The sequence below is a fragment of the Terrapene carolina genome, unplaced genomic scaffold, assembly GCF_002925995.2.
Source record: "Terrapene carolina triunguis isolate 2854851 unplaced genomic scaffold, T_m_triunguis-2.0 Scaffold33723, whole genome shotgun sequence".
Classification (NCBI taxonomy): domain Eukaryota; kingdom Metazoa; phylum Chordata; order Testudines; family Emydidae; genus Terrapene; species Terrapene triunguis.
Genome location: NW_020698074.1, coordinates 5,839,900 through 5,866,145, shown reverse-complemented (window position 1 = coordinate 5,866,145; position 26,246 = coordinate 5,839,900). Strand labels below are relative to the sequence as shown.

Genomic DNA, 26,246 nt, shown 5'->3' with positions numbered 1-26,246 from the left:
TCTACGGATTAGCATTGGCTCCGACTGAAAATGGGTGTCCATTGTGTACCATACAATATACAACTGGCATGTGATCAGCCAGAGCTGGATAAGCATATGACCTGCCAGAGTATGTGGATCACTTTTCAGTGACTTGCCTTAACTCATAGACCTAGAGAACATAATTTTTAGTATATATACATAACTCTTCACATTTTCTGTACATACATTTCACAATGAGTCCGATGACCAATGTGACACAGGCTTTCTTCAAAGATCTTACATGACATTCTTTGGCAGACTAGTAGGTAGATGCCAGACCCAAGGGATTTCTGTAACCTTTATGTATCCCTGTGCCGTTAGCCAGATGGCATGAAGAAGTCCTTGGGCACAAAGATTATGATTTCAATCCTTCTCCATATCATTCATTTTTTTTCTAGTGAGACTCTTACTTTTTAAATCTTGCAAAAATTTGTTGCAGGGAATCAGCGTAACTACTCATGCTAGTAAGTGCTACACCCAATAGCAGATGTTTTAAGGATTGGACCGTAAAGCAGTAAAAGTGTCTTCATGCCCAGTAAGAGATTATAGTCCTGATCCTGCAATAGTTAGCACTTGGGTGGAATGTTGCAACCACACGAAGCCCCTTGCACCCAACTGGAACTCCACATGTGTGCTGCAGTCTGTCTTCATGCTACCTATTGCAGAATTGGGGCCTTAATTATTTTCTTAAAGGTGATCTGCAAATGAAAAATATGGGGATTTGTCCTTTTTTAGCTTTCTTATTGAAGGAGACTTTTTTTAACATTTATTTAAATAAGGATTCATTTCAGCTTGGTTTTTTTTTTTATCATAGAAAGATCAGGATTGTCAAGTTTTGTTTCCTCTGGGCATCTTGGTGGATTCAGATAAGCAATCAAACTTGTTAGTCAAACCTACTAATGTGGTGATAAAAACACTGGAAGCCACCAGAACTTTTTCTACCCTAGGGCTCTGACTTAAATGTGACCTGCATGGATGGAAAAATTGCTCTGTGTACTTTTTGTTGCTGCTTTATGTTGGATAAACAATGCCTGAAAGACTTCTGTTTTTAAAAAGAAAATCTGTTCTTGTCTGCTCTGGAAGGGTCTATAGCCTTGCTTACAGTAGGTAATTCTTGTATGCATGTGTGAAAAATTCCTTACTGTAGGCAACGCTATAGACCAGAGGTTCTCAAACTGGGGGGCGGGGGTGCAAAATGTATTCTGAGTGGACATGAGCAGTTTAAGGGGAAAAAAACCTTACTGCACACATTTTACTCACAGCAATTAATAACTACCAAAGCTGATTCCTCCAGAGATATCAGGTCCTCAGATGGCGCTGTGCATTTTGATGGATTTCTGTTAAGCTTGAATAGCATTATACAAGGTCATTGCCATCTATACATTAATCCGTTTACTACAATGCAGTGTGCACATTTAATTGTAAGCATCGACCACAATCACAGTTTTGCTTTGGCTCTTATTACAATGGATTGTTGGCTCGTTTGTGCAATTCGTGGAATTGTCCTGCTCCACACAACGGTGTGATTCTAGTAAGCAGTATCTCACTTAAAATTTACATAACTACATACTTAAATGGCTCTGCCTTTCTATTTTTAATATTTTGAGTTGCATGTTTTTTTTGTTCGTATGTGTGCTTGTGTGGCGGGGGGAGGGAAAATACAATAGGCAAAAAGAAGGGGGGGGGTTGATCAAATAAGTTTGAGAACCACTGCTATCGACCCCTTCTGAGCAGATGAGACCTGAATTTATAAAACCTAGCAGAACACCACCTTCCACTTTTTTATTTTTTTTAAAGCCTAAACTTTTCAGGCTTTCTTTATCCAATATAAAGAAGCAAAAAAGGACACAAAGTCATTTTTCCACCCATGGAAGTCACCGTTAGTCTTTTCAAATTACTAACTCAAAGTGTCCTGGAGAGAATCGAGTGTCTCATGAGATCAAGACTAGAACACAAATCCCTTGAGTGATTTTTTTGACCCTTATTTTCACAAAGCATTTGCTGTGAGGTAGGTGCAGGATCATCCTTGTCGTTCCCTGTGGTCTGGGTTTTTAAAAAGTCCTCTTGAGAGAAACCTGGCTTATTCTTAGGTATAGTAATAAAGCCACAACATGGTCCACAAATTGTGACAATGTGAAATCTATGAGAAGGGTATAAAGAAACATGGAATAGAAAAGAGACTCAATCTGGAATAACTTCTTGACTTTCTCATTTTGTGAAAATGGATATGTCGTAATTTTGTTAATGTAGAAATTATCTTTTTAAAAAGAAAAGTGTTTACATTATCCATTTAAGATTTTAAAAGTGATTTAAATGGATGTTTCCCTTTGGACCACAGTAATGTCATAAGACATAACACACATTACATATTTATCCAAAATTCAACATGACTTTAGATTTGCCAAGTACAAATCCACATTAAGAAGAATTATATAAATCCATAGTATATGAAAATATCAAATAGTGTTTTGACATATACCTTCATAATACTACATCATGTATATTGGTATCATGTTGCCTGGCATGTGCATTCATATTTAGACTATTTTATTGACTGATGTCCTATGCCCCAGTCAGGGATGAAAGTAAGTTAAAGGACTTACCAGTACGCTGGAATCCTGAGCAGGGGCGTGGCCTCAACTGGAAGAGGCGGGGCCTTTAAATAAAGATTTAAAGGCCCCAGGACTCCGGCTGTGGCTGGGAGCCCCGGGGCCTTTAAATTACCCCCAGAGCTACCAGCTACAGAGGCAGCTGGGAGACCCGGGGCTCAGGGGCTATTTAAAGGGCCCCAGACTCTGGCCACCACTACCACAGCAGAGCTCCGGGCCCTTTAAATTGCCAACAGAGCCCTGCCGCTGCTACCCCAGGGCTCCTGCAACCAGGCTTGGGCGCTTTAAAGGGCCCGGGGCTCCGGTGGCAAGGAGCCCCGGGCCCTTTAAAGCGCCGCCCGAGCCCCGCTGCCAGAGCCGTGGGGTAGCAGCAGCAGGGCTTGGGCAGCTCTTTAAAGGGCCCAGGGCTCCCCGCAGTGGGGCTCGGGAGGCGATTTAAAGGGCCCTGGGCTCCGGCCACTGCAGGGAGCCCCGAGCCCTTTAAATTCCCAGCCTGGGGAAGCCGGTCCGACCGGCTTAGTTTTATGCCTGGCCCCAGTCCTGCATTGAGTTCCCCATAAGTGGACCCTGATCCAGTGGGGCTCTGTGCTGTCACAGAGGTCTGCCCACACTCAGCTCACTGCAGGATTGGGCAATCAAAGTGTACAATTTCCAGTGGAGTTATGTGGAGAGTTTCCTGTTCTCTAGTAGTAGCTCAGAAGGCATTTTAACCACCCTAAATCTTAGAGTGTAATATGTATGTGGAGTGGCCAATCTTCAAACAACATGTCAATATTAAACAAGGTTTAAGCCAAAATTTGCCTTTATTTTTGTGCATGCATCTTTGCACATACATAACTAGCAAGTGGTCTTTGCGTACTATAACTTTTGTGCACAAATGCTTGAATGGAGCTTGTAAATTGCTTTCACTGGTGATAGTATATTTAAAATTGAAAGCGCAAATGATTGCAGATGTACAAATAGAGGTCATGCTTTGAAAATATTTAAAATTGAAAATGCCATTAAGATATCTTATGGCCCCCATTATGACCCAATGAGCTGCATGATAAATGAAGACAAGGTCAGTGTGTGCTGTAGATGACAAATTTCAAATCCATATGAAACACTATATTAAACATTAAGATTTTACTAATAAATAGTCAAAAGTAAATAAATGTCAAAAATAAGGTTGAATCTGTATTTGCTTTTCTTTGGCAAAACTTCAGATCAGTGGTGGTTTGATCCAGGTTTGACTTCAATGGGAGAATTGAGCCTCTGGTGTTCACATTATTTCATTAGGTCCTTTCTTATATTTTCCTGTATGCACTGTAGTTTCTGAGGCTCACCTGTATGCCAGCAAACCTTTCTGTGTTAAAGTCCTTGTTTATACTGTTGAGATTCATCAAAAGTGTAATTCCTTTGCCTTAAAATGACAGTTGAATTGAAAATATTGGTTGAAAATTTTGGACCTTCTGTAGTTACAGTGAAGGTTACTATAACTGCAAAAAGTTAACAAAACTCTTTTTTTCTTAATTTGTTTACAATATGCATTTGACAGCACTTTTGCGTATAGACGATTTACTGTTTTCCCTGTCTAGTCAGTCAGGTTGTCTCTTACTGTAGAGTCCCTTAACAATTGTAACGGGTGGTCACAAAACCTATTCAATTTTTATTTTTTTTATAATCAGGACATACTATTTAAAGGATGATCTCTCAGAAACTGAAATGGAGAAAATATGATCCGTTGTTATGACGCTAGGCTGGGGCTAGGGAAACGAGGGTTTCCCAGCTGTGCCACACACTTCCTTTGGCAAGTCACCCTCTGTCTGCCTCAGTTCTCCATCTGTAAAGGGATGATAGTTATCCTCACATCATCAACTGATCACATGTTACAGTGATGGGAGCTGTACAAGTCTGTGTGACATACTAGAATACAATCTAGACTAATGAGCAGCTGTGTCACCTCTTCCCTGTAACCTTGGGTGCCATATGATGCTTTGCTGAAGGAGTTCCCACCTGGGCCATTCACAAACAGCCTTCCAGCATGCAAGCCACACCCTGAGTGTCTGTGTGCAACCACAGCCTGCCAGCCACACTTGGATTACACTCTGGCTCTCACCAGTCTTGGTTATACTGCAGGGTGACCCCAACCCCCAAAATGTATGGCAAAATGTACTGCCAAGCCCTCTCCTGGACAAGTTTATACAAAGTCCATTATTTCTTTAATAGAAATAATATGCACACAACTTGCCACCCCAAATGGAGTTTCCAAAAGACTTAAATTTAAACACACTGGATTAGATAAAACAAGTTTATTAACTACAAGGAGAGAGATTTTAAGTGAGTATAAGTAATGAGGCATCAATGTCAGAAATGTTTACAAGAAAACTAAAGATAAAACGCAACTCGTGCCTAACTTAACAAACTATGTTAAAGTCAAAGCAAAGCTTTCTCAACATATGCTTTCAGCAGTCTTACTAACCAGATTTCTTAGATCAGGTCCCCTTCTTCCAGGATCCAATGAATGCTTCTTTGTCGCTTCAGGTGTCATGAATGCAATGGGCGGAGGGGGGGCGCATTGGAGTGTTTGTCCCTGCTTTTTGTATTTTCAGTACCCTTCTTGAAAAACATTTCCAGATAGGTACCAAGAGACAAAGGAAAGGAAGTTCTCTGCTGCTTTTTCCACACCAGGCTGAGCTTCCTTTGTTTCCCTTTCTGCTTGATGACTCTGTTACTGCTTAAATGCAGCTTAAGTAGAGCACACATTCCTTTGCTTGTTTGAGACAGACCTATTTGCCAACCTCAGTTTGGAATGTGTGTTAATAACACCATAGAGTGGAATCTTATAACTTCACATACAACATTGTCACACACATTTTACCAGGACAATAATAACCAGCAAATTATGAGTTTTCAAATAATATCTCATAAGGCATACTTTGTACAAAGATTATTACAATAGTGGGTAGGGTGTGGACATGGGTACAGTCTATCACACTATGCCACGTAGAATTCTTTTAATTTATTTGAAAAAGACACCATTTAATATAGTCCAGGGCTTCTACAACTGTGGGCTGGGACCCCAAAGTGGGTTGCGACCCCATTTTAATGGGGTCGCCAGGACTAGAGTTAGACTTTCTGGGGCCTGGGACCAAAGCCTGAGCCCCACTGCCCAGGGCCAAAGCCCAACGGCTTCAGCTCTGGGTGGCGAGGCTCAGGTTATGGGCCCCCCCTCCTGCAGCTGAAGCCCTTGGGCTTTGGCTCTCCCAACCAGCATGGCGGGGCTTGGACTTTGCGCCCCCCCCCCCCTCACCCCCCAGCCCGGGTGGCGGGACTCAGGTGGGCTTAGGCTTTGGTCCCCCCTCCTGGGGTCGTGTAGTAATTTATGTTGTCAAAAGGGGATTGTGGTGCAAGGAAGTTTGAGAACCCCTGATATAGTCTACTCTTGAAGTCATTTTGTTCAGTGGCATACTGACATTGAGGTTTGCTGACAACTCACATCCCAGGAACCTATCCTTGTAACAAAGCCCGATGCCAACTCTGTCCACATATCTATTCAAGTGACACCATCATAGGGCCTAATCACATCAGCCATACCATCAGGGGCTCGTTCACCTGCACATCTACCAATGTGATATATGCCATCATGTGCCAGCAATGCCCCTCTGCCATGTACATTGACCAAACCGGACAGTCTCTACGCAAAAGAATTAATGGACACAAATCTGACATCAGGAATCATAATACTCAAAAACCAGTGGGAGAACACTTTAACCTGTCTGGCCATTCTTTGACAGACCTGCGGGTGGCTATCTTAAAACAGAAAAACTTCAAAAACAGACTCCAACGAGAGACTGCTGAGCTGGAATTGATATGCAAACTAGACACAATCAACTCAGGGCTAAATAGGGATTGGGAATGGCTGAGCCATTACAAACATTGAATCTATCTCCCCTTGTAAGTATTCTCACACTTGCTTCTTATCAAACTGTCTGTACTGGGCTATCTTGATTATCACTTCAAAAGTTTTTTTTCTCTTACTTAATTGGCCTCTCAGAGTTGGTAAGACAACTCCCACCTGTTCATGCTCTCTGTATGTGTGTATATATATCTCCTCAATATATTTCACTCTATATGCATCCGAAGAAGTGGGTTGTAGCCCACGAAAGCTTATGCTCTAATAAATTTGTTAGTCTCTAAGGTGCCACAAGTACTCCTGTTATTTTAACTCACATCCTGTGTCACAAACCCTGTCTACATGAGCAAAATGTGCAACAAGTTTTCAACCAGTGTAATAGGGACTCTGGTACACTTTCATTTGTTATATTGGTCATATTAGCACAGCCTGCCCACTGTGCGTTAGAGAAATTTGCATTGGCATAATAATTAGGTGGACACAACTTTGCTGGTGCAAATGTCTCTAGAGCACACAGAGCTGGTTTGCTCCTGATACACACTCCGTTGTATTCGATGGTTTTGTTATTACACCTCTACCCCGATATAACACGAATTCGGATATAACGCGGTAAAGCAGTACTCCGGGTGGGCGGGGCTGCACGCTTCGGTGGATCAAAGCAAGTTCGATATAAATCGGTTTCACCTATAACGTGGTAAGATTTTTTGGCTCCCGAGGACAGTGTTATATTGAGGTAGAGGTGTATTTGTATGATGATAGTACCTAGCAGCCCCCTGTGCGGAGCACTAGCCAAAGACCAAACACTTGTTGCAGAGGGCATGGCGCTCTGGGGGCTGGAGCGAGCAGGGGATTTTCTCCCCCTCCGTCCCAGAGCAGATACGACTTCAGAAAGCTCCAGGGAAGGTGCCTTGCTGTAGCTCTTGGTTCTCACCGGCTTTGGATGCAGCCTGTGTGAACAGCCTCCTCTGAGGCCCTGCTGCCCCCCAGCAGCAGGGGGCGCCCTTTTCCTTGGGTCCAAGGTGGAGTGACTGGGTTTCCCTGGCCCCAACAGGGCTGATGCGGCCCTATTGGATACCCTGGGTGGGGCTTGGCCAAGAGCAGGCTCGGGGCTGGGGGAATGCAGCGGTCTCTGCTCGCTGGGGGGAGTGCGCATGCTCAGTTCGCCATCCCCAGCGCCCCCTGGCGCCGCGCACGGGGAGCCGCAGGCGGAGGGAGGCGAACCACTTCCGGTCTCCATTTTACGCCAGCTGAACAGCTCCGGGACAGGCTGAGCCGCCGCCGGGTTGTCAGGAGCGCGCGGCCGGGCTCGGTACGGGCGGGTCGGGGACCGTCGCTGCTGTTTGCGGGGAGGGAGATGCAGGCCGCGCCCGGGGGGCGCTGAGTGTGACCAGGCCTCGCCTGAGCGCTGGGCTCGGCCGCCTGCCCTGGTTACCGGCCCCGGGGGGAGCTTGAGAGGGGGGTCGCGGCCCTTGTTGCGTGGGGGGGATTGGTGTGTGACGCCCCTAACTCGCCCCTCTCCCCCCCCTCCGCAGGCGGACACCGCCCTGGCGTGGCTCGGCGGGGTCCCGCCTACTTTCCCCCTCCCTGTACTGTAGGGGCGGCTCCCACCGAGACCGCGGGGATGGGCGGCCGAAGCCTCCTTGTTAAACTCGCCCCCGGACACTGATCCTCCCGCCCCGGCCGTCGAGCTTCAGCGGCTTCGCCCCTCGCGGGGAGAGCGAGCCCGTGCGAGCAGCATGGACCAAAGCCTGGTGGGTCACCCGGTGACCCTCATCATCAAAGCGCCCAACCAGAAATACACCGACCAGACCATCAGCTGCTTCCTGGACTGGACCGTGGGCACGCTGAAAACTCACCTCTCCAAAGTCTACCCCAGTAAGCCGGTAAGTCGCTGCCTTGCCTCGTAGCAGCCTGCCCAGGGCCATACTGCCTGCCCCGGTACTCTGGGTATTGCAGCGACTTCTAGGGGCCGTGAGCAGGGCCCCATTGTCCTTGATGTGCAAGCCAAGTAAAGTTTGCAGTTGTCTTTTTTTTGGGGAAACAGGAAGCATAATCAGTATCTTTCTCCTTTTGCATAGTCTAAGTGGGGCACAGTACATTTGGCTTGAAGGGTGTAATTGTTTTAATAAATATTGTGTATTAATAGTTTGCTAATGTGCTAAGTAACTAAAATTGGACATCTCTAGGCTAACTGGAGAAGTAGATGTTTTTGGCTAAACTTCTGTAAATGGAAGGCCCCTGAGGGTTTTTTTGGGGGTGAGGGGTCACTGCTAAGTTTCACAAACCATATAATATACTTATGGAAGGGATGGGCTGCAGAAATGCTTAAACAATGTGAAGATAATGCTTAAAAAGAGCATAATGGCCAAACTTCTCTCCCCCCTCTCCTCCAACCTTGGTTTAGAAATTAGCTCTTCCTAACACTGAAGGCCATTGCTGTGTTCTCAATTCTTGCCAATACTTTTGGGACAAAAGTGGATGTTGGTTGTCCAGATATAAAGCTTTCCATTTTTACTAATACTAAAAATTAATTATTGCTGCCTTCTGAAGAAATGTTGTGACTTGCAAATTGAAAGAACTTGAAACTTCGTTTGATTCCAAATTCGCAAATTAAAAGAACTGTAGCACCCATGGGGCTAAGGAAAAAACAAAAATTGATGGTTCAAATATATTAAGTGCATTCTTAATACATCCAGAATAATTCTTGTTTGCTATTCAATTGCCATTTAAAATGTGCAGGAAGTAGTGTATTTGGTTCTTAGGCACATTGAGAGGTGAGTTGATTACACTGTATAAGTATTTTCCTGGGGAAAAAGTACAGGGTACTGAAGGGCTCTTTTATCTAGGAGAGAAAAGCATAAGAGGAACCAGACAAATTCAAGTTAGAAATAAGGCATACATTTTTTAAGTGAGGATGATTAAATGTGTGAACAAACTACAAAGGGAAGTGGTGGATTCTCCATGTCTTGATGATTTCGGATCAAGACTGGATGCTTTAGCAAACACCGGTTAAAGGATTCAGTAGTGGGTGAAATTTAAGGGCCTGTTATATATAGGAGGTCAGACTATATGATCTGATGGTCCCTTTTGGCCTTAAACTCTGAATCTATGAAACGTATATAGATTGTTATCTGAGGCACGAACAGTTTTATTTTATCTTTGTATAGCACCAGCACAGTGGGAGCCTAGGCTTGATTGGAGCATCTGGGTGCTACTGTAATACTTGGAAAAGAATAGAACAAAGGATGAGTTTGTATTGCAAATGGCTAGCATAGAGCTGGTGTAATAAAATGGTCAGCTGCTTTATCGGTCTCCTTCAAAAAGTGCAATTGTAGGATTTTGCTTTAGTGGTAAAATTGTTGTAGTTTCATCTTTGAAAAGAGGGTCTATATTTTTAAAGAAGGAATTAAAGTTGGAAGGAAAATAGAACTGTTGTGTATGCTTTGTCAGGCGTGCAGATTATTTTTTATCTAGCTTACAACATGATTATATTGTAACTGATAAAGCTACACTGACATCTGCTGGAGTAGTAAATACCCTGAGGGCAAAACTTGTGAATTTATCTATTAATTATACTATGTATGAAAGGAGCATGTCCATTTTAAAGGAAATGAACAGACACCTTCGATTGGTTACAACTTTTTCATCAATAGAAAACACTTTCCTAATATTTGTTGAACTGGTATGTGAATACACATCTTCCCCGGATCTGACATAGGCAGAGACTTGAATCAGCTTTAGGAAACAACTCTAATGCATAAGAGAATTTATATGCATTGCATCATTACTTTTTCAGGGAACTGAGCAGATTAGTGAAAACCACTTACTCCAGTTGAGTAATAAATTCCTTCTCAATGGGTCTCTGGTTACCAGGAGACTTAAGCTTTGTCTACTCTACAGCTGCAGCTATGCCATTGTAGCGCTCTTATGTGAATAACGCAGTTGGAGTCGACGTACCTTAGGTTGAGTTACTGCGGAGTATACAGCGCGGGAGGTTGACAGGAGAAAATCTCCCATCAACTTACCTTACTCTTCTCATTGGAGGTAGAGTACAGGGATCGACTGGAGAGCGATCTGCAGTCGATTCGGTGGGTCTTTACTAGACCTGCTAAATCAGCCGCCGGTGGATCGATCGCTGCTGTAGTGTAGACCTGCCCGAAATGTACACACTTTCTACACCCACAGAAGAGGTTTTTCTGTCGATGTAGATAATCCACTTCTCCGAGAGGTGGTATAGCTAGGTTGACGGAAGAATCCTTTCATCGACCTTACCACATATACACCACCAGGGGTTAGGCTGACCTGACGATGGTGCTCAAGGTGTGAAATTTTTCACAGGCCTGAATGACATAGCTAGGTCAATCTAATTTTTAAGTGTAGGCCCGGCCTTAGCACAGGGATGAAAGGGCTTTTTCTGTCTCTGTAGTAAGTCCACCACCTCGAGATGCAGCAGCTAGGTTAATGAAAGAATTCTGTCAACCTAGCAGTGTTTACACTGTGGCTTAGGTTGGCTTAGCTACATCTCAGTGCTTTGATGATTTTTTTTTTTTTTTATACCCTGAGTGACGTATCTAGGTCAACCTAAGTTTTAGGTGTAGACCAGGCCTTAATTTTACCTGACCTATTAAATATGTTTCCATGCTGGGTTGAAGAGGATGGGGAGAATGCTAATTTAATCAGTTTTGCTTTTTTGTGTTGAGAATTTCATTGTACCTCATATACAGTTACTGTTAACTAATTCAGCAAGTTCAAGTGTCAGTTGGAGTGGGATTTACTGCATATGTTTTAGTTTGTGATTGATGGTCACAGATTAAAGGAGCCTTTAAAAAAAAAAAAATCTGTGGTGTCCTATAAAACAGTATGGAAAGTATTTAGGTTTTAGAAGTTTTCTCCTCCCCTTCCCTCTAATAAAAGTTGAGTAAAACTGGCAAACTTACCTTAGCTATATGTAAGCTTGGAAAGGTTTAATTTACTAATGAGTTCTGGAAATTAATTTTTTTCCAAGTTCAATTTAAATTTTTGCACTGCTAAAACTTTTTAAAAGAAAAATGCTTTATACTGTTTTGTCGGACTTTAGTGACTGTAGAAGTTTGAGAAACAAGATTTAGAAATAAAATAATTTAATATTCGTTAAAATGCCAACAAAAGATGCACTAGTTCACAAGTGCTGCATATAGGCATAACATTTTCCTCTCTCAATTTTAATTAGTGATGGAAGGGAGAAATCAATTGCCATCACTTACTGATTATAAACTTTTCAAGCTGTTTTATATGACCCTCGTAGATCATTGTTATACCATTAGTCAATTCATACACTTATTTATGGCATATTAAAAATGATAAATGTTTTGTCCCCTCCTTAGATTTACCAGCCATTGAAATAATTTTTATTTATAAAATTATTACAAAATAAAAGTAACAAATGTGAGACTAACCAACATTGATTCACAATCAAGAGTGTTGCCTCTTGTCGTAAATTTAATATATCATTTCTAATCCATGTTTTAACTTTTGGGTATTTTTTCGTGTGGAAACATAATGGGAAGCTAAGAGCAAGAGATTGTCAGTAACCCAGTTATGATGCAAAGGACCCCAGAATTCTGAAGACTCAGGCATTGTCTGTATTAGAACAGTTGTACTAATTTATATTATTATAAAAAGGCCCCAGTTAAATCAGTGCAAACTCTTAATGTAAATGCTCTTAAACCAGTTAAACCATTGCTAAAATCTGTCTAGACTACATTGTTAATTCACTGAATTAAGATAAATGGATTTAAGTGAGGATTAAATTGATTTGTGTGTGTACATTTTAAACCGATTTAAACTAGTGCAGTTTTTATAGACAAGTCACTTGAATCACAACTTCCCCAAGGGATAAGTTTACTTGTAGGTGTAAATACTTTGGAAAAAAACTGAGTTGTGTTTTCAAAAGGTGATTCTAGAATGGTAGATCCTAGGTTCAAACCATTACAGTGCATGCATCTATTCTTTTGTATTTATGAATATTGATACCTTGTGTATGAAAAAGGTTATTTCGAAGGTTCATGAAAGAATCCAAACTTGGCATCTTCTTTTTAGTGTTTATTTAGGAATGGATGTGAACAACCTTAACTTCACATTAATGTAGTTTTTGAGTGAATTAACCTTTTTTCTGATGGTAAATGAATTATGAACACATGGGCAAAGCTTAAATTAGATTGATGACCATATTTTCTTAATAGTTACATTTGAAGGACTTTATTTACATTTCTGTGGAAAAATGGGGTGGGAGAAACCATACTTACGTGTCAAAAACTTGAATTTCTACCACCTACCAAAGAGAGCTGCTCGACGAGAAACAGAGGAATTTCCTTTAGGAAACGTAGTCCATTACCAAATTCTGTAGAGATGCTATCCTCAGAATTGTCATTACTCTTAGCCATAAATAACTCTGACCATATAGTGCAGAAATGGTTTTGCTGTAGGTTACTTCTTATATAAAGTAGACAGTAGTGTTGAGAAATTGAGCTCTGTAATAGTGCTCCAGATATTACTTTTGTTAGTATAAATAAACTCAGCAAAAATATTTGCATGTCTTTTGGAGAAGCAAGACTGGAAAGGCATAAACCACACTAGGAATTACTGAACTAGAGACTTTAGATTAGCAAATATTCATGTCATTCTCAAGATGTAAATGTTCTTTACTGGCATAGGCTAATTAGAAGTGCAGTTACATGTTTAAGTTTGTGCAAAGGGATTTATTTGATTTTTACTAGACAAGAAATATTCTAGGTGTTTTGTTCTCAAGAATCTACTCAGTTTAAGGATTATGCCAGAGAATTATTGTTTGTTAATTATATAGCTTTTGAGCAGGCAGTTGGTAACTAGATGATGTAAAACAAATTTTCATGTATTAGAACTTATATAAAGTTACCAAAGCAGGGCACCTGTATTTGACTATGCAGGAGACTACCTCATAGAAAAAAAACAGAAAGCAACTTGTACTGGCTTCCTATCCATTTTAAGGGATTTCAGCCCCCCCCCCCCCCCCCCCCCCGCGCGCTATATACTGTATACTTAGGACAAACTTTTTTTTTTTAATCTTGCATTATAATCTTATGAGGTAAGCCCTCTGGATTCTTCAGAAGTCCTCTGTGGCATTTTTCTTGTGATATGATTTTTGTCTACGTCTCCAAAGAACTTTTAAATCTTGCTGTATGTACAAAAATATGGTCTTTTGTACTATCTTTGCTGCTATAGTTAACTCTATTCCTGTGATGCTTATTCTTGTGATGTTGAAAGCCGAGGTTTTATAACAATAGGATGCTATGTTCAATGAAGTTCTTATATAACAAACACCTTTCAGCTCTATTCAAAACAATCTATTTAAATAAGATGGGTCAAAGCCAAGGGCACTAAGCATGGAGAGTAAAAACTTACAAATTATGAATGTTTTCTTAACAGAAATTAGTCCTAGCAGTGAAATGTGGAAAGAATGTAGTCAGTGTGCTACAATACAGAAAAAGTTGCTCACACTTGCCAATAACCAATGGGGCAGTATAACTTACTGTCTTCTGCTAGTAATCTAAAGTGGACTCTACAATGTGAAGACGGCACTTAGGACTTGTTTTGTCACTATTTTTCGGTACAGTTTCCACCTTTTGGTTGCTAGGACAAAACTAGTTTTGTGCATTTGTCTGATGTTCTCCACCCATATCTCCTGCAGTAAACTTTGCCTTCCTTTTCTGTCACTGATGGGTTTCTTTTTTTGAGGCAGCTTCTAGTGTGACTGTATTGAATGTGGTACATCAGAAATTGGAGTTGGAAGGAAACTTTTAGGTAATCTAGGGCAGGTCTCTACACTATAGTACATTTTCTAATTCTTTGCCCAGTATTGTTCTAAATGTTTGTAGTGATGTGGCTTTTTCCAGAAGAAAAATCTGTACCAGTGTAGTGTCCGGAGTACAGCTTGCTAAATTACTGGGGAGCCTATAAAGGTGATTGCAAAAAAAAAAATGTGTGTATTGCCTTCTGCTGCACTGAGACATACAAAGACGGTCTCAAAAGATGTTAAAAAAATATTTTGCATTAGAAATCTGGATCTCAGTAAGATCTTTGGTCCTGAATAGTGACTTATATGAGACTGCATACATAGCTGCATATTAAGAGAAGGGGGAAAGGAATGCAGAATCTTAAGCAATGTGTACACTGATAACAGGTTCAGTTGAACAAATGTTAGCTCTAGTCTAAATTAGGGGTTTGGGGGGTGGTTTACATCAAGCATCATGTCAGCAGCACTTGCTCCATATTGAGTTAGGTGTGCTGAAAAACTTTGCCAGTTATAATCTTTTTTAGCTCAGGATTCTTAATGTTGCTTGTGCTTGTTCAAGTGAAGTTAGCAAAGGTGGGGAACTTCTTTTTTAAAAAAATTCCCACTGTAGATAAGGCTTCAGGGCCCATTTAAACTAGAAAAGCTGTTCAGGGATCTAGTGGTATCCTGAAACTGTTAAAACTACTTACGTTTTGCCTTTATAAATGGAACCATACAGTGAACTTCACCAAGGCTATAGCATGATTTCGTAATTTAGTTAAAACACTTTGATCCTACCAGCAAAGGTAAAACCAAAGGGATCTTTTTCTGCATAAAGTGCCCGATACCAGTGGTGACATATAAAAATCACATTGGGTGCTGTAGTAGCGTAACTTGGTCTCCCACATATACTTTCTACTCCTGGGGAAATTTTGCACATGCGCAGAATTTGTCCCCCGCAGATTTCTTTGTTTCCCTGCAGAAAAATAACTTTCTAACAGGGAAACAAAGGGAAGCCACAAGAGGGGTCATGCGACCATCCCCAGCAGTATGTTTCGGGTGCCCAGGGCAGCTGGCAGAGAGAGAAATCACTGTGGGGAAGGGCGCGGGACTGGGGAAGACCTGGCTGGTGGCTCCTACCCTGCACCAGACTCATCTGCTAGTCCCAGCTGGGCTGGGGAGTTTGGGACTCCCTCTTCACCTGCACGGCATCTGGGGCCATGTCAGACCCACCCCCAGATTTCTCCCCCCGCTGTAGGAAACTCTGCAAACCCCCCCCCCCCCCCCGCCCCGTGCTTCCTGCACCCATCGCTTCTCAGCTGCAGGGGGAGGGATCCCTGTAGAGGGAGCTGCTCCCCCATCCACCCAACCCCTGTGCATCCCGACCCCCTCATATCCAGACCCTCCTGCTGAGCCTCACCCCCTTGCACTCAGAACCCCCTGATGAGCCTCACTCCCCCTGCACCTGGACCACCCCGACGAGCCACCCCAATCCCCAACCAACTGCACCTGGATCCCTCACTGAGCTCCCCACACCCAGACCCCACTGCCGAGCTCTATCCACCCCACACGCAGACCCCCCCTTGCTGAGCCTCACCCACTTTCACTTGGACCCTCCTGCAGAGTCCCATTACCATTGCACCTAGAGAACCCCCCCCCCCAACAAGTCCCTGTGCATCCAGATCTCCCCCACACCCAGATCCCCCACTGAGCCACCCGCACCCAGATTGACCAACACAGAACCCTCTCATCCCACACCTGGATCCCCCCACCTTTTGTTATGCACTATCAGCAGTTTTCCATAACAGTTGAAATTACAAAACCACTGAAATGTGTTCTGCAGACTAACAGTAGGTGGTGGGAATTTGCAAGGGATTTTTTTTTTTCATCTACAAATGTTGTTTCCAGCTGTAAATCTGTACAGCTGGAAAAAAGCTAAATTCCTCTCTTTGTCCCATCTCATAGTCTACAAAGGATCAGAGACTGGTGTATTCTGGCAGACTGCTTCCTGATCATCTGCAGCTGAAAGATATTCTCAGAAAAGTAAGCTTTACATCAACACCATATGATATTTTAAGCAAAACCATTGTGTGGGGGAAATAGGACTCTAAATTTGCATTGTTGTTTAACTTCAAACTTTTCATTCTTTTATTGAGATTGAGCATTTTATTAGACATGTAGTCTAAATGTGTTTAGGAAAACTAATTTGAAAGTTCATGTCCCTCTGCAGGGGAGTAGAGTTTTTTGAAGGACCGGGAGAGGGTAGAATATTTTGCATTAATTCTTAGCTAGTAGCATGAGGAATAGAATGACTGGTTTTTGACAGCTGTCCCAAGTGCTAACTTCACTGTTGGGTGATGACATAAGTTTAATTGTGGCAGCTTTGAAGCATGGATCCTGCATATGTTCACTAGAATGCTGAGTTTTGTATTGATCTGAAAACAGTTATATTTATAGGGTCATATGCTTCCCTCAATCCACAGCAGAACTCTTGGACAAAAATGGGAGTTCTTTGTTTAAATTGATGGTAGTGCATGGCTGTTCATACGTAGAAATGTGTTCTGCATAGGATCCTGACTCCTATCCTGGTATTAATCTTTAAACATTTTTAACTGCTGCTGGCTATGTTTTGCTCGTGACGGCTTGATAGTACTACACCTCTACCTTGATATAACACTGTCCTCAGGAGCCAAAAAATCTTACTGCGTTATTTATATTGAACTTGCTTTGATCCACCGGAGTGCGCAGCCCCGCCCCCCCGGAGCACTGCTTTACCGCTTTATATCCGAATTCATTTTATATCGGGTCGCGTTATATTGAGGTAGCAGTGTAATTTGGTTGGTGCACCTTTTTTTTTTTTTTTTTTTTTCTCTGCTGGTTTGCCTTACAGATTGATTTAGTTTTACTAGTTTAATTTTAGGCTCCTCTGGCTAAACTGAATTTGAACTCAGGCCTCAAAAAGAGAAAACATAGTGCGTCTTAGTACTTAATAGCTAAACATAGAAAATGTGTAGTTCTTGGTCTGGAGAGAATAGCCTGGGTCAGTACCACCAGGCAGGAAGAACTTGATCAAATGAGAATAGTGTAAGATTAGTGCATTTAGAAAAATGATGTGCTGGAGAGATTATTTTGTACCAGGAACTCTAAATAAAATCTCTGAATTTTGCCTGTGGTAGAAACCATAATGCATTTAGTTTAGTCTCATTGCTGAGGTTAGGATGCATTGACAGCAGTAAAGATTTCACCTGAAGCTATTTTGTCGGGATAAAGAAATACACTGCTGTGTAATTTTAATATGCAATACCTGAACATCAGTGAGAATGAAGAACAGGAGTACTTGTGGCACCTTAGAGACTAACAAATTTATTAGAGCATAAGCTTTCGTGGGCTACAACCCACTTCTTCGGATGCATATAGAGTGAAACAAATATCGAGGAGATATATATACACACATACAGAGAGCATGAACAGGTGGGAGTTGTCTTACCAACTCTGAGAGGCCAATTAAGTAAGAGAAAAAAAACTTTTGAAGTGATAATCAAGGTAGCCAAGTACAGACAGTTTGATAAGAAGCAAGTGTGAGAATACTTACAAGGGGAGATAGATTAAATGTTTGTAATGGCTCAGCCATTCCCAATCCCTATTTAGCCCTGAGTTGATTGTGTCTAGTTTGCATATCAATTCCAGCTCAGCAGTCTCTCCTTGGAGTCTGTTTTTGAAGTTTTTCTGTTTTAAGATAGCCACCCGCAGGTCTGTCATAGAATGGCCAGACAGGTTAAAGTGTTCTCCCACTGGTTTTTGAGTATTATGATTCCTGATGTCAGATTTGTGTCCATTAATTCTTTTGCGTAGAGACTGTCCGGTTTGGCCAATGAACTAACTTCTGTTCCTGGAATTCTTTAAAGTATTGAAATCAATGTATTTATCAACCCTTGCAGTTTAAAAGCGCATGCCTGGTATGCAGAAAAACAGTTTCTGTGTCTGACAGATAGGGATAATAATGATTACCTCATTTGTCAAATTCCTTGATGGGAAGCGCTGTGAAAATGCTACCGAAGATCCACTCAGTCGGTTTGAGGCTGGTTTAAAAAAAACTAAAAAAAAAAAAAAAAAAAAAGAAAAAAAAAAGACTAGTCAAATAATGTGTGTTCAGTTGTTAAACCTTTAAATCAGTGTGATGTCATATTACTTGAAGATGAGATGGAAAACCATGAGGAAGCTTGGGTAACATGGTATCAGAATCCTGAAATACTGGAGATATGATTATTAGCATGGCTTTAAGGTGAAATATCTATTGACAAATAGGAATTTTTTCCAAAAGGATATTTATTAATATAATTTAAACAAATCTCAACAGCTTCATAATGTTGTTCCTCTCCTGATTAAGGAAATTTTGAAATGTACACATCACTTGTGTCTGATCAAATACCACCAAACTTAATTAGATTATGACTAGAGTTAGTGGAAAACTGTTTGTGGAATTATTTTTACTGGCAATAAATCTTCTATTCCAGTTTTTTTTTTCTTGTTTCATAAAATTTTTAGCATCTACTTTTTGTGCAAAAACCTTATTTTCTGTGATTGCTGACTAGTAATGACTAAAGGCCTGAATCAGTTTAGAAAAATACAGTTCTTTCCATTCCCTGAAAAGCTATAGTAGCTCCATGGCTTATGGATTTTTGTGGTAAGCATAGATGAGTTGGCCTGTTTATATATCCTGTTTTCTCTGATACACAAATTCAAGCCATGCTTATCTGCTGGAGGAAGAGCCCATATAAATAAACCCCGCTCACCCCGTTTACCTGTCTGATTCTACAAATGTTTTCATAACGGTCTTCAGCTACTGTACATCAAATTGTTTTACTTAAAGAATTTTTCATCCCTGTATGACCCCAGAACTGAGTTGGGGGCATCTTTATCAGTCTAATTAAGAAAAGATTGTAATGCGAGGGGAAGGAAGGGAAATAAAAACTGTGATAGAAGGGAAGTGAAATATTCTTTTTTGTTCACCATATCCTCCTTCCCAAATGTGCCATCAATTGCTTTAGATTTTGAAGAAAAGAATCTTTAGCTCATGGTTTCTAGTACTTTGTCCGATTAGCCATCTGTTCTGATATCAGCTAAGGATTTGATGAATATCTACTGAAATTTTTCTCTGACATTTTGCTGTCTTGACATGGAGTGTTGTCCAAAATAGTACTTACACACATGTTGAGATGTCTAGGAACTCCTTGAGCATGTGCACCGAAAACCTGTGTACATGTGTGTGTATAGCCATAACACGTGATGGCAGTGCTATTGGTCAGTGCCACTCAGATACTAAGCTTGAAAGAACATTCTATAATGTCAAGCATTCTGTAAGTTGCAGCTGTATGGGAGGAACCTTATTAGTCAATGTGGAGATTATTTTTTGAATTGGTCAAATTCCACTGCTCTTTGAATGAGACAAATCTGAATAGCGGAGGAAGGAAGGTACCAACTAGGGAGTGGAAGCAAGAGAGGAGCCTAGGGCTAGAAATGGAGTTGACTAGAGTGGGAGTATGCAGTGGTGTTGTAGCTGTATCAGTCCCAGGATATTAGACAAGGTGAGTGAGGTAATAACTTTTATTGGACCAACTTCTGTGGGTGAGGGACACTAGCTTTCAAGCTTACACAGAGCTCTCCTTCAGGTCAAAAATAACTCTGTGTAAGGTCGAAAGCTTGTCTACCTCACCCACAGCAGTTGGTCCAGTAAAAGATATTATCTCACCAACCTTGTCTCTCTAGAGCAGGAGTGGCGTTTGTTGGGGTTTAGCATCAGGGTGGCTATGTTTGCTTGATTTAAAAAAAAGAAAAAGTGGGAATGGAGAATGTGGTGTAAAAGCAACCTTTCTGTTGTCTGTTTTGAAGAATTAAATCTGGCTATTTAGGGTTAGTGTTCTAAGCTTTAGCCTTGTCTAAAAAATAAAATACTTCTAAACTTATCCTGATAACTATTGTAATAACTGCACATTTTATTTGTGCCATGGAGTGTGCTGCAGCATGACTTCAGAATCGAGGCAGGCTCTTGTATGTGACTACTGAGAGCCCCACAGTGCAGTTTGAATATAGTCACAGCACACCTGAAATAGCTATGGCCATATCCATTTAAGCTATTTATTTCTAGTGGTTTTTTTCCTATGGAATAAAATAGATACCTGCAAATTGAGCAGTCTTTATCACATCCCTGTTTGAGAAACAGCATATTCTTGGAGAATCCAACTCTATGTACAAATCAAAAACTGTTGATTTCCAAGTCTGACTCTGCCAGTGACTCATGGTTTTGGGCAAGTCACTGTAGCTCTTTTCCTCAGTTTCCCCAAATAAAAATGGAGATACTTTCTGTATCTCATGTGGGTCAGAACTAAGGTTTGTACATCACTTTGAACAATTCTACGTACCATATATACTCGTTCATAAGCTGAATATTTTTGGTAAAAAAGTGATGCATCAAAGAGCTGGAGTCAGCTTATAAACGGGTCTACACCAAAATTTGATGATTTTAAACTCTATTGAGTTGAATACATTGGGATTTTGTTTACCTGGAGCGTTCACAGGCATGGAGCCCCTCAGCTCCCAGTGGCTGCGGTTCACCACTTCCCACAGCTCCCATTGGCTGGGACCGGCAAACCGCGGCCCCTGGGAGCTGAGGGGTTCCATGCCTGTGAACGCTCCAGGTAAACAAAACGTCCAGGCCCACTAGAGGCTTAGCCTAACGGGCCAGGAGCCAAAGTTTGCCAACCCCTGAAATATAGGGTCGGCTTATGAAAGGGTCATACAGTTTTTGTTTTTTTTACCTAACCATCTTGGGGGGTCGGCTTATAAATGAACGGGCTAATGAATGAGTATATACGGTAAGTGCTGAGTATTTATTGTTTGACTGCAATAATTATACTTAGCACTCATTACACATCTCAAAGCCACTTAAGAGCATATTTTCTATTTCACAGATGGGAAAACTAAGGCACAGAACAGTAAATGACTTGTCACCATGAGTTAGTGGCAAAGCTAGAAACAAAATGTGGTCTCCTGTTTCCTAGTGTGGTGGTATACCCATTGTACCATGCTGCAGTTCTAGAGGCAGGGACAAGAGAAATTTATATGCCAGAACGTACGCTATTGTGCATAGTGATATAGTGAATTGGTAAGAAAAATTCTGTCATAGTGGGCTTAAGTTTTAGACGTGTATGTCTATTAAATTTTGCATCATGCTGCCTTATTAATTGTGAGTTTACTTTGAAAGTAGGTTTTTAATCCCATTTAACCTAGAAACTTTCCAAATACTGTTGTTTAAACTCTTTTTAATTTCTTTAATTTTAGCAAGATGAATATCATATGGTTCATCTAGTATGTACTTCACGGACCCCCCCAAGTTCTCCAAAACCAAGCACCAGTTCTGTGTGTCATGGAGCATCGACATCTGGCAACAGCTCAGTGAGTTTGTTTTTTTTGAGATATGGAGTGGAGATTTTTCTCATTTGATCATGGTCTCTTTCGTCAGCACTTATCATTAGTTTTTAAAACCTGATTGTAAAACAATACAATGAAAGTGCAAAATGTGGTGTAAAAACAACCTTATGTAAACTGTCTATTTTGTACAATTAAACTTGGGTATTCAAGGGCAGTGCTTCAAATATTAAAATTGTAATAGAAAAAACATATGAACCCTGTTCTGGTAACTGTAACAATTCTAAAATCCCTGTAGTCTTCATTAGAAGATGAAATTTGTGACTTCAAAACTGCTATATATTTTATATTTAAACAATCCTTCTTCCCTGGAGCCTGAAAGTGGGAGTTTTCTTTACTGTGTTTGGCTGTGATAGAATAGCAGGTAAAAATGGTTCTAAGAATCTTCTTTTCCTTCATTATGGTGAGCCTCCTCTCCTTAGGTGGGAATGTGACTCTTTTTTCCAGGAGGCTGTTGAGGGTTAGCTGGGACATATGCACATGTTACCTGTGTTCTGTTGGTTGACTGTCAGTAAGCAAAAACAGCACTTTGGCAGTGACCAGCTGTCTCAGTTATTCTCACCTAACTGGAAGGCCAAGTTTGTCCCCTCTTTGACACACCTGCACTACACAGCATACAGATTGGGACTTGCCCATGTAGCTGAAGAGCTTAAGCCAATCGCTGGGCAATACTTGAGTACAATGAATTATTCAGAGGGATTTTATAAATATTTCTTTTCAAAAAGTCTACATTTATATTATAGTTTTTTAAATAATTGGCTTCCACTCTTACTGCTTTGCATTATAAACTATCGGTATGCTTGTCTGCAGAGTAATTATTTTAAATCATGTTAGTACACAGTGCCAGATTCCTAATCTAGTAGAAAAAGCATCCATCAGAAAGCAGATGGACTTTATCCATCATTCATTCTTTCTTCTGTTCTTCAGTTGTCACTCTAGTAGGTAAAACTATGTCTTGCATGCTTTTTGTTGCGGGCAGATGGGCTTGTATAGATGTTTGTTCCCATGCTGACATCTGTGGCATGTTGACCTTGTTCTAATTTCTGTTCTTCAGAGCTAGTTTAGTTTGAATGGATTTTTCTAATATTTAAACACTGTACTTTAAAAGCTAATATTAGGAGTTGGGGTTTATGAAAGCTAATATAATAACGTATTTATTAGACAAATTCTAGTCCAGGTGGCTGGTTATACTAGAAACTTTGCCACCCTGCATTCTGATCTTCATTTCTGGGTTTGTCAGGGTGACTGGCTGTCCTGACCCTTTGGAGGGAGACTTGGGTCAACTGCATCTGTGGCATAATTAATTAGCTGCTTCCCAGCCTAAGAGGGCAGGAATAAGGGGTCAGGTGATAGCTTAATGGACAGCTGGGCCTCATAAGAGGACACAGAGAGATCACTCTGGTGTAGAATCACAGGGAGCAGGCAGGCAGGCTCCTGTGGAAGGCTCTGAGCCAGCATCTGTGGAAGATTGCATACTACAGGGAACTTGGGGGCCAAGTGCTCTATCCTAGAGCCAGAAGGTCTTTCAGAAGTAGCCCAGGAAGGAGCTGGGAACTAGAGCCCAGGGGGCAGGCTGAAGAGAAGCCTCCAAAGGGTAGAAGAATCTTATTTGTTGGGACTCTTCAGTTGGACTTTTGATACCCCAGAAGGGTTTACATTTGTTTGTGACTTGGCCAGAGGGCTAAGCCACATCTCTAGAACTCATGGGCGGCAGGAGGAGCTTCCCTTGGGGGAAGCTAGCCCCCGGCTCCACCCCTTCCACCCGTGCCCCCCAGGGTGGAGCCCTGATATCTCCTCCTCCTTCCCCCCCCCCGCCTGCAACAGGAGCATTGAGCCTCCCTCCCTCCACCCAGAGGAGCCCTGAGTATCCCCCCTCAGCTGGAGAAGCTATGGGCTAAGCGCACCCCCTCTCGGCTGGAGGAGCCCCCCACTTGCCTGGAGGAGCCTCTGGCCAGCTGGGCCACGCCTCCCCTTCCTTTCCCCAGACCCCAAGCTGCCCGGGAAAAGCTGCAGCATCTCCTCCCGAAGAAGAACCTGAGCCTTTGATATGCCCCATTCAGATTTCGGGGTGGCTGAAGAGGCAGTGTGTGCTACTCAGCTTCCTGGGTTCATCAATGATCTCTCTGGAGTCCAGGGAGCTTACTGATGAGCCCAGGAAGCTGAATAGCATATACTGCTTTCTCAGCTGCCCTGGAACCTACATGGGGCATAATAAAGCAAAAACTTCCCCCGCCAAATCTGCAACTGGGTGTCTGGTGTCAGCATCAGTGCTCCACTGGCCTATTATACCCGCCGCCCATGGCAGAACTGGCTGGTGTCTTTGTGTGGAGTTACTGAGGTGTCTGAAGGAAGGAAATTGAGGCAGGGAACGCCTACAGTGCTATGCTCAGCCAGCAGGGGGCACTTAAAGGACAGGCATGACCTGCGAAACTGGGTTGTGCAATTGTTTAAGAACAATGAGAGACACTGACAACAACAACTTCTGTTAGTGATGTCCATTAGTATCTCAGTTCACTGTTAAACATTTGATTAGAATCGTTAAGTGCTGATTTATTATGAGCCAGACCAAAAAAAGAGCCCGTTACCCAACATCTCCCATTTAGATTTTTTTCAGTGGGAGCTGCTGGGTGCTGAGCATTTTTGTAAACCTGGCTTCCTACTTCTATGCCTGGATGGGCAGTTGCATGCTTTTTTGGAAAATCTGGCGCACTGATAGCGCCTTTTTTAAAACGAAAGTTTCTTGTTGCATATGTCTACACCATATATAATTGAGACTTTAGACAGCACACTTAAGAACATGCCTTTAATGCATATATAGAAATATTGAGTCCCCCTATAAGTGTGGTGAAAATATTAAAGGAAACTATTTTATTTTAAGAATTCAGAACATTCTGGATCAACAACTCCATCACCCACAAGCCAAGAATCTTTATCTACATCTATAAACTCTAGCTCAGATGGAGTGAGGCATCGTAACCTTCCACAAGCACAAAGCAATCCTGTGCAAAGCCACCAGTTCCCATATTTAATGCAAGGGTAAGTGAATTTGAAGTAATCCTCAACATCGTGGCATAGCGCTGTTTAAAATATGTATTTTTGCTGTAGATACCTCCTTTTCATTTTTTAGGTTTTTAGTTGAAATTATGGTTACTCCATAGTCTATGATGGAATGACTTGTAATTAATATCATGATCTTCAAAATTCCTGTAATCAATCTTTATATATCTTTGATTATCTAAGAGTAAGTCCCTGAGTAAGCATTATCAATGCTGCCTTCCATACTATTTTCTGTCCTACCCTCGTACACTTTGCCTCTTCTGCTGATGCTCTCTTACTTTTGGGTGGTGTGACTGATATCCCCATTTGTGGCTGAAACACAAGCAAATAAATCCACTAAGCATCAGCTGATGTTTTTTTTCCTTATCGCTTGTATTTTAATCAACAAGATTAGCTAACATTAAATTCATACAAGAACAATGTTGACTCTTAATTTTTTATGGCATACACACGTACAGAGAAGCAGTTTGACACTTGGCTCCTAGTCCACATTGGATTGAACTGTAGAAGTAATTCATGGATATCCTGGATAACAGATATAAGAGGCTGTCTTGTATTGGTGTGCAACATAACCTGACAGACTACCTTCAGGTTCTGCTAGGAAGAAAAAAATCTGCTTTGTAATATGGCAGGAAAATTTATGTAATATGTTGCACTGTGAATATTTATTCCTTGGGTAAATAGTGACACACTTGTCTTTTGAGGAAACTGGGTGAGGCTAGCTTGACTGTCAGGGAAACTGCTCAATGTAGAGTAATAAGCTCATTCTCAAGGTAACCTGTGGTATGTTCATCATATATAGGGGCTTTTCTTATAAATCGTTTTTTTTTGGGGGTGGGGAGAGGTGTCTGGGGGAAGGTTGGATAAATTCAGCTTTTCACATGAACTTGCCATACAGGCCATAAACATTTCACCAGAGTGCAATCTAAATAAATGAACTAGACCATTTGTCCCTCTCACCTGCAGACTGACACTAAAGTCCTTATACTAAAGTCCAGGTGACTTGAAATGCACTATTATAGAAAAGTAGGCTTGGTATGTTAACACCTAGAGGCATGGCTAAGGGTCAGTTAAAGTGAACTGTAAAAAGTTATTTGATGTTTTCTCTAGAGAATAATTTAATGGAACATTGTCAGGTTGATCCATGTTTTTTTTAAAAAATCTTTAGCTGTGGGTTACTAGACACCAGACTCACTAATCGCTGAGTGATTATTTCATGCCAGTACCAATCCTATCTGCTGTCTTTGTGTAGACAGCAGCCCTCTTAATGATTTGGGTTAATTTGAAGCCATTAGCCCCTTTGTTTTTTTCCTAGAGAGAGCAGAGTCTAAGACTGTACATTGATTACACTGCTCTACAGCCAAAATGCTTCTGAAATAAATGTAGTCAA

General features: G+C 41.5%; 1 protein-coding gene across 3 annotated transcripts in view; it reads left to right on the top strand.

Annotated features, from left to right (window-relative positions):
• The first annotated feature begins 7,814 nt into the window (after positions 1–7,814).
• LOC113409530 (homocysteine-responsive endoplasmic reticulum-resident ubiquitin-like domain member 2 protein) overlaps positions 7,815–26,246 on the top strand; it is a 28,495-nt gene continuing 10,063 nt past the window's right edge. For 2 of the 3 annotated variants that reach the window (XM_026663555.1, XM_026663553.2), the window contains exons 1-5: positions 7,815–7,834; positions 8,058–8,408; positions 16,280–16,357; positions 21,653–21,766; positions 24,678–24,835. In XM_026663555.1, the coding sequence (XP_026519340.1) occupies positions 8,262–8,408; positions 16,280–16,357; positions 21,653–21,766; positions 24,678–24,835 (497 nt within the window). In that variant the 5' untranslated portion in view covers positions 7,815–7,834; positions 8,058–8,261. Of the gene's footprint in view, positions 7,835–8,042; positions 8,409–16,279; positions 16,358–21,652; positions 21,767–24,677; positions 24,836–26,246 lie in introns of those variants that run through there. The other variant, XM_026663554.2, reaches the window with a different exon arrangement.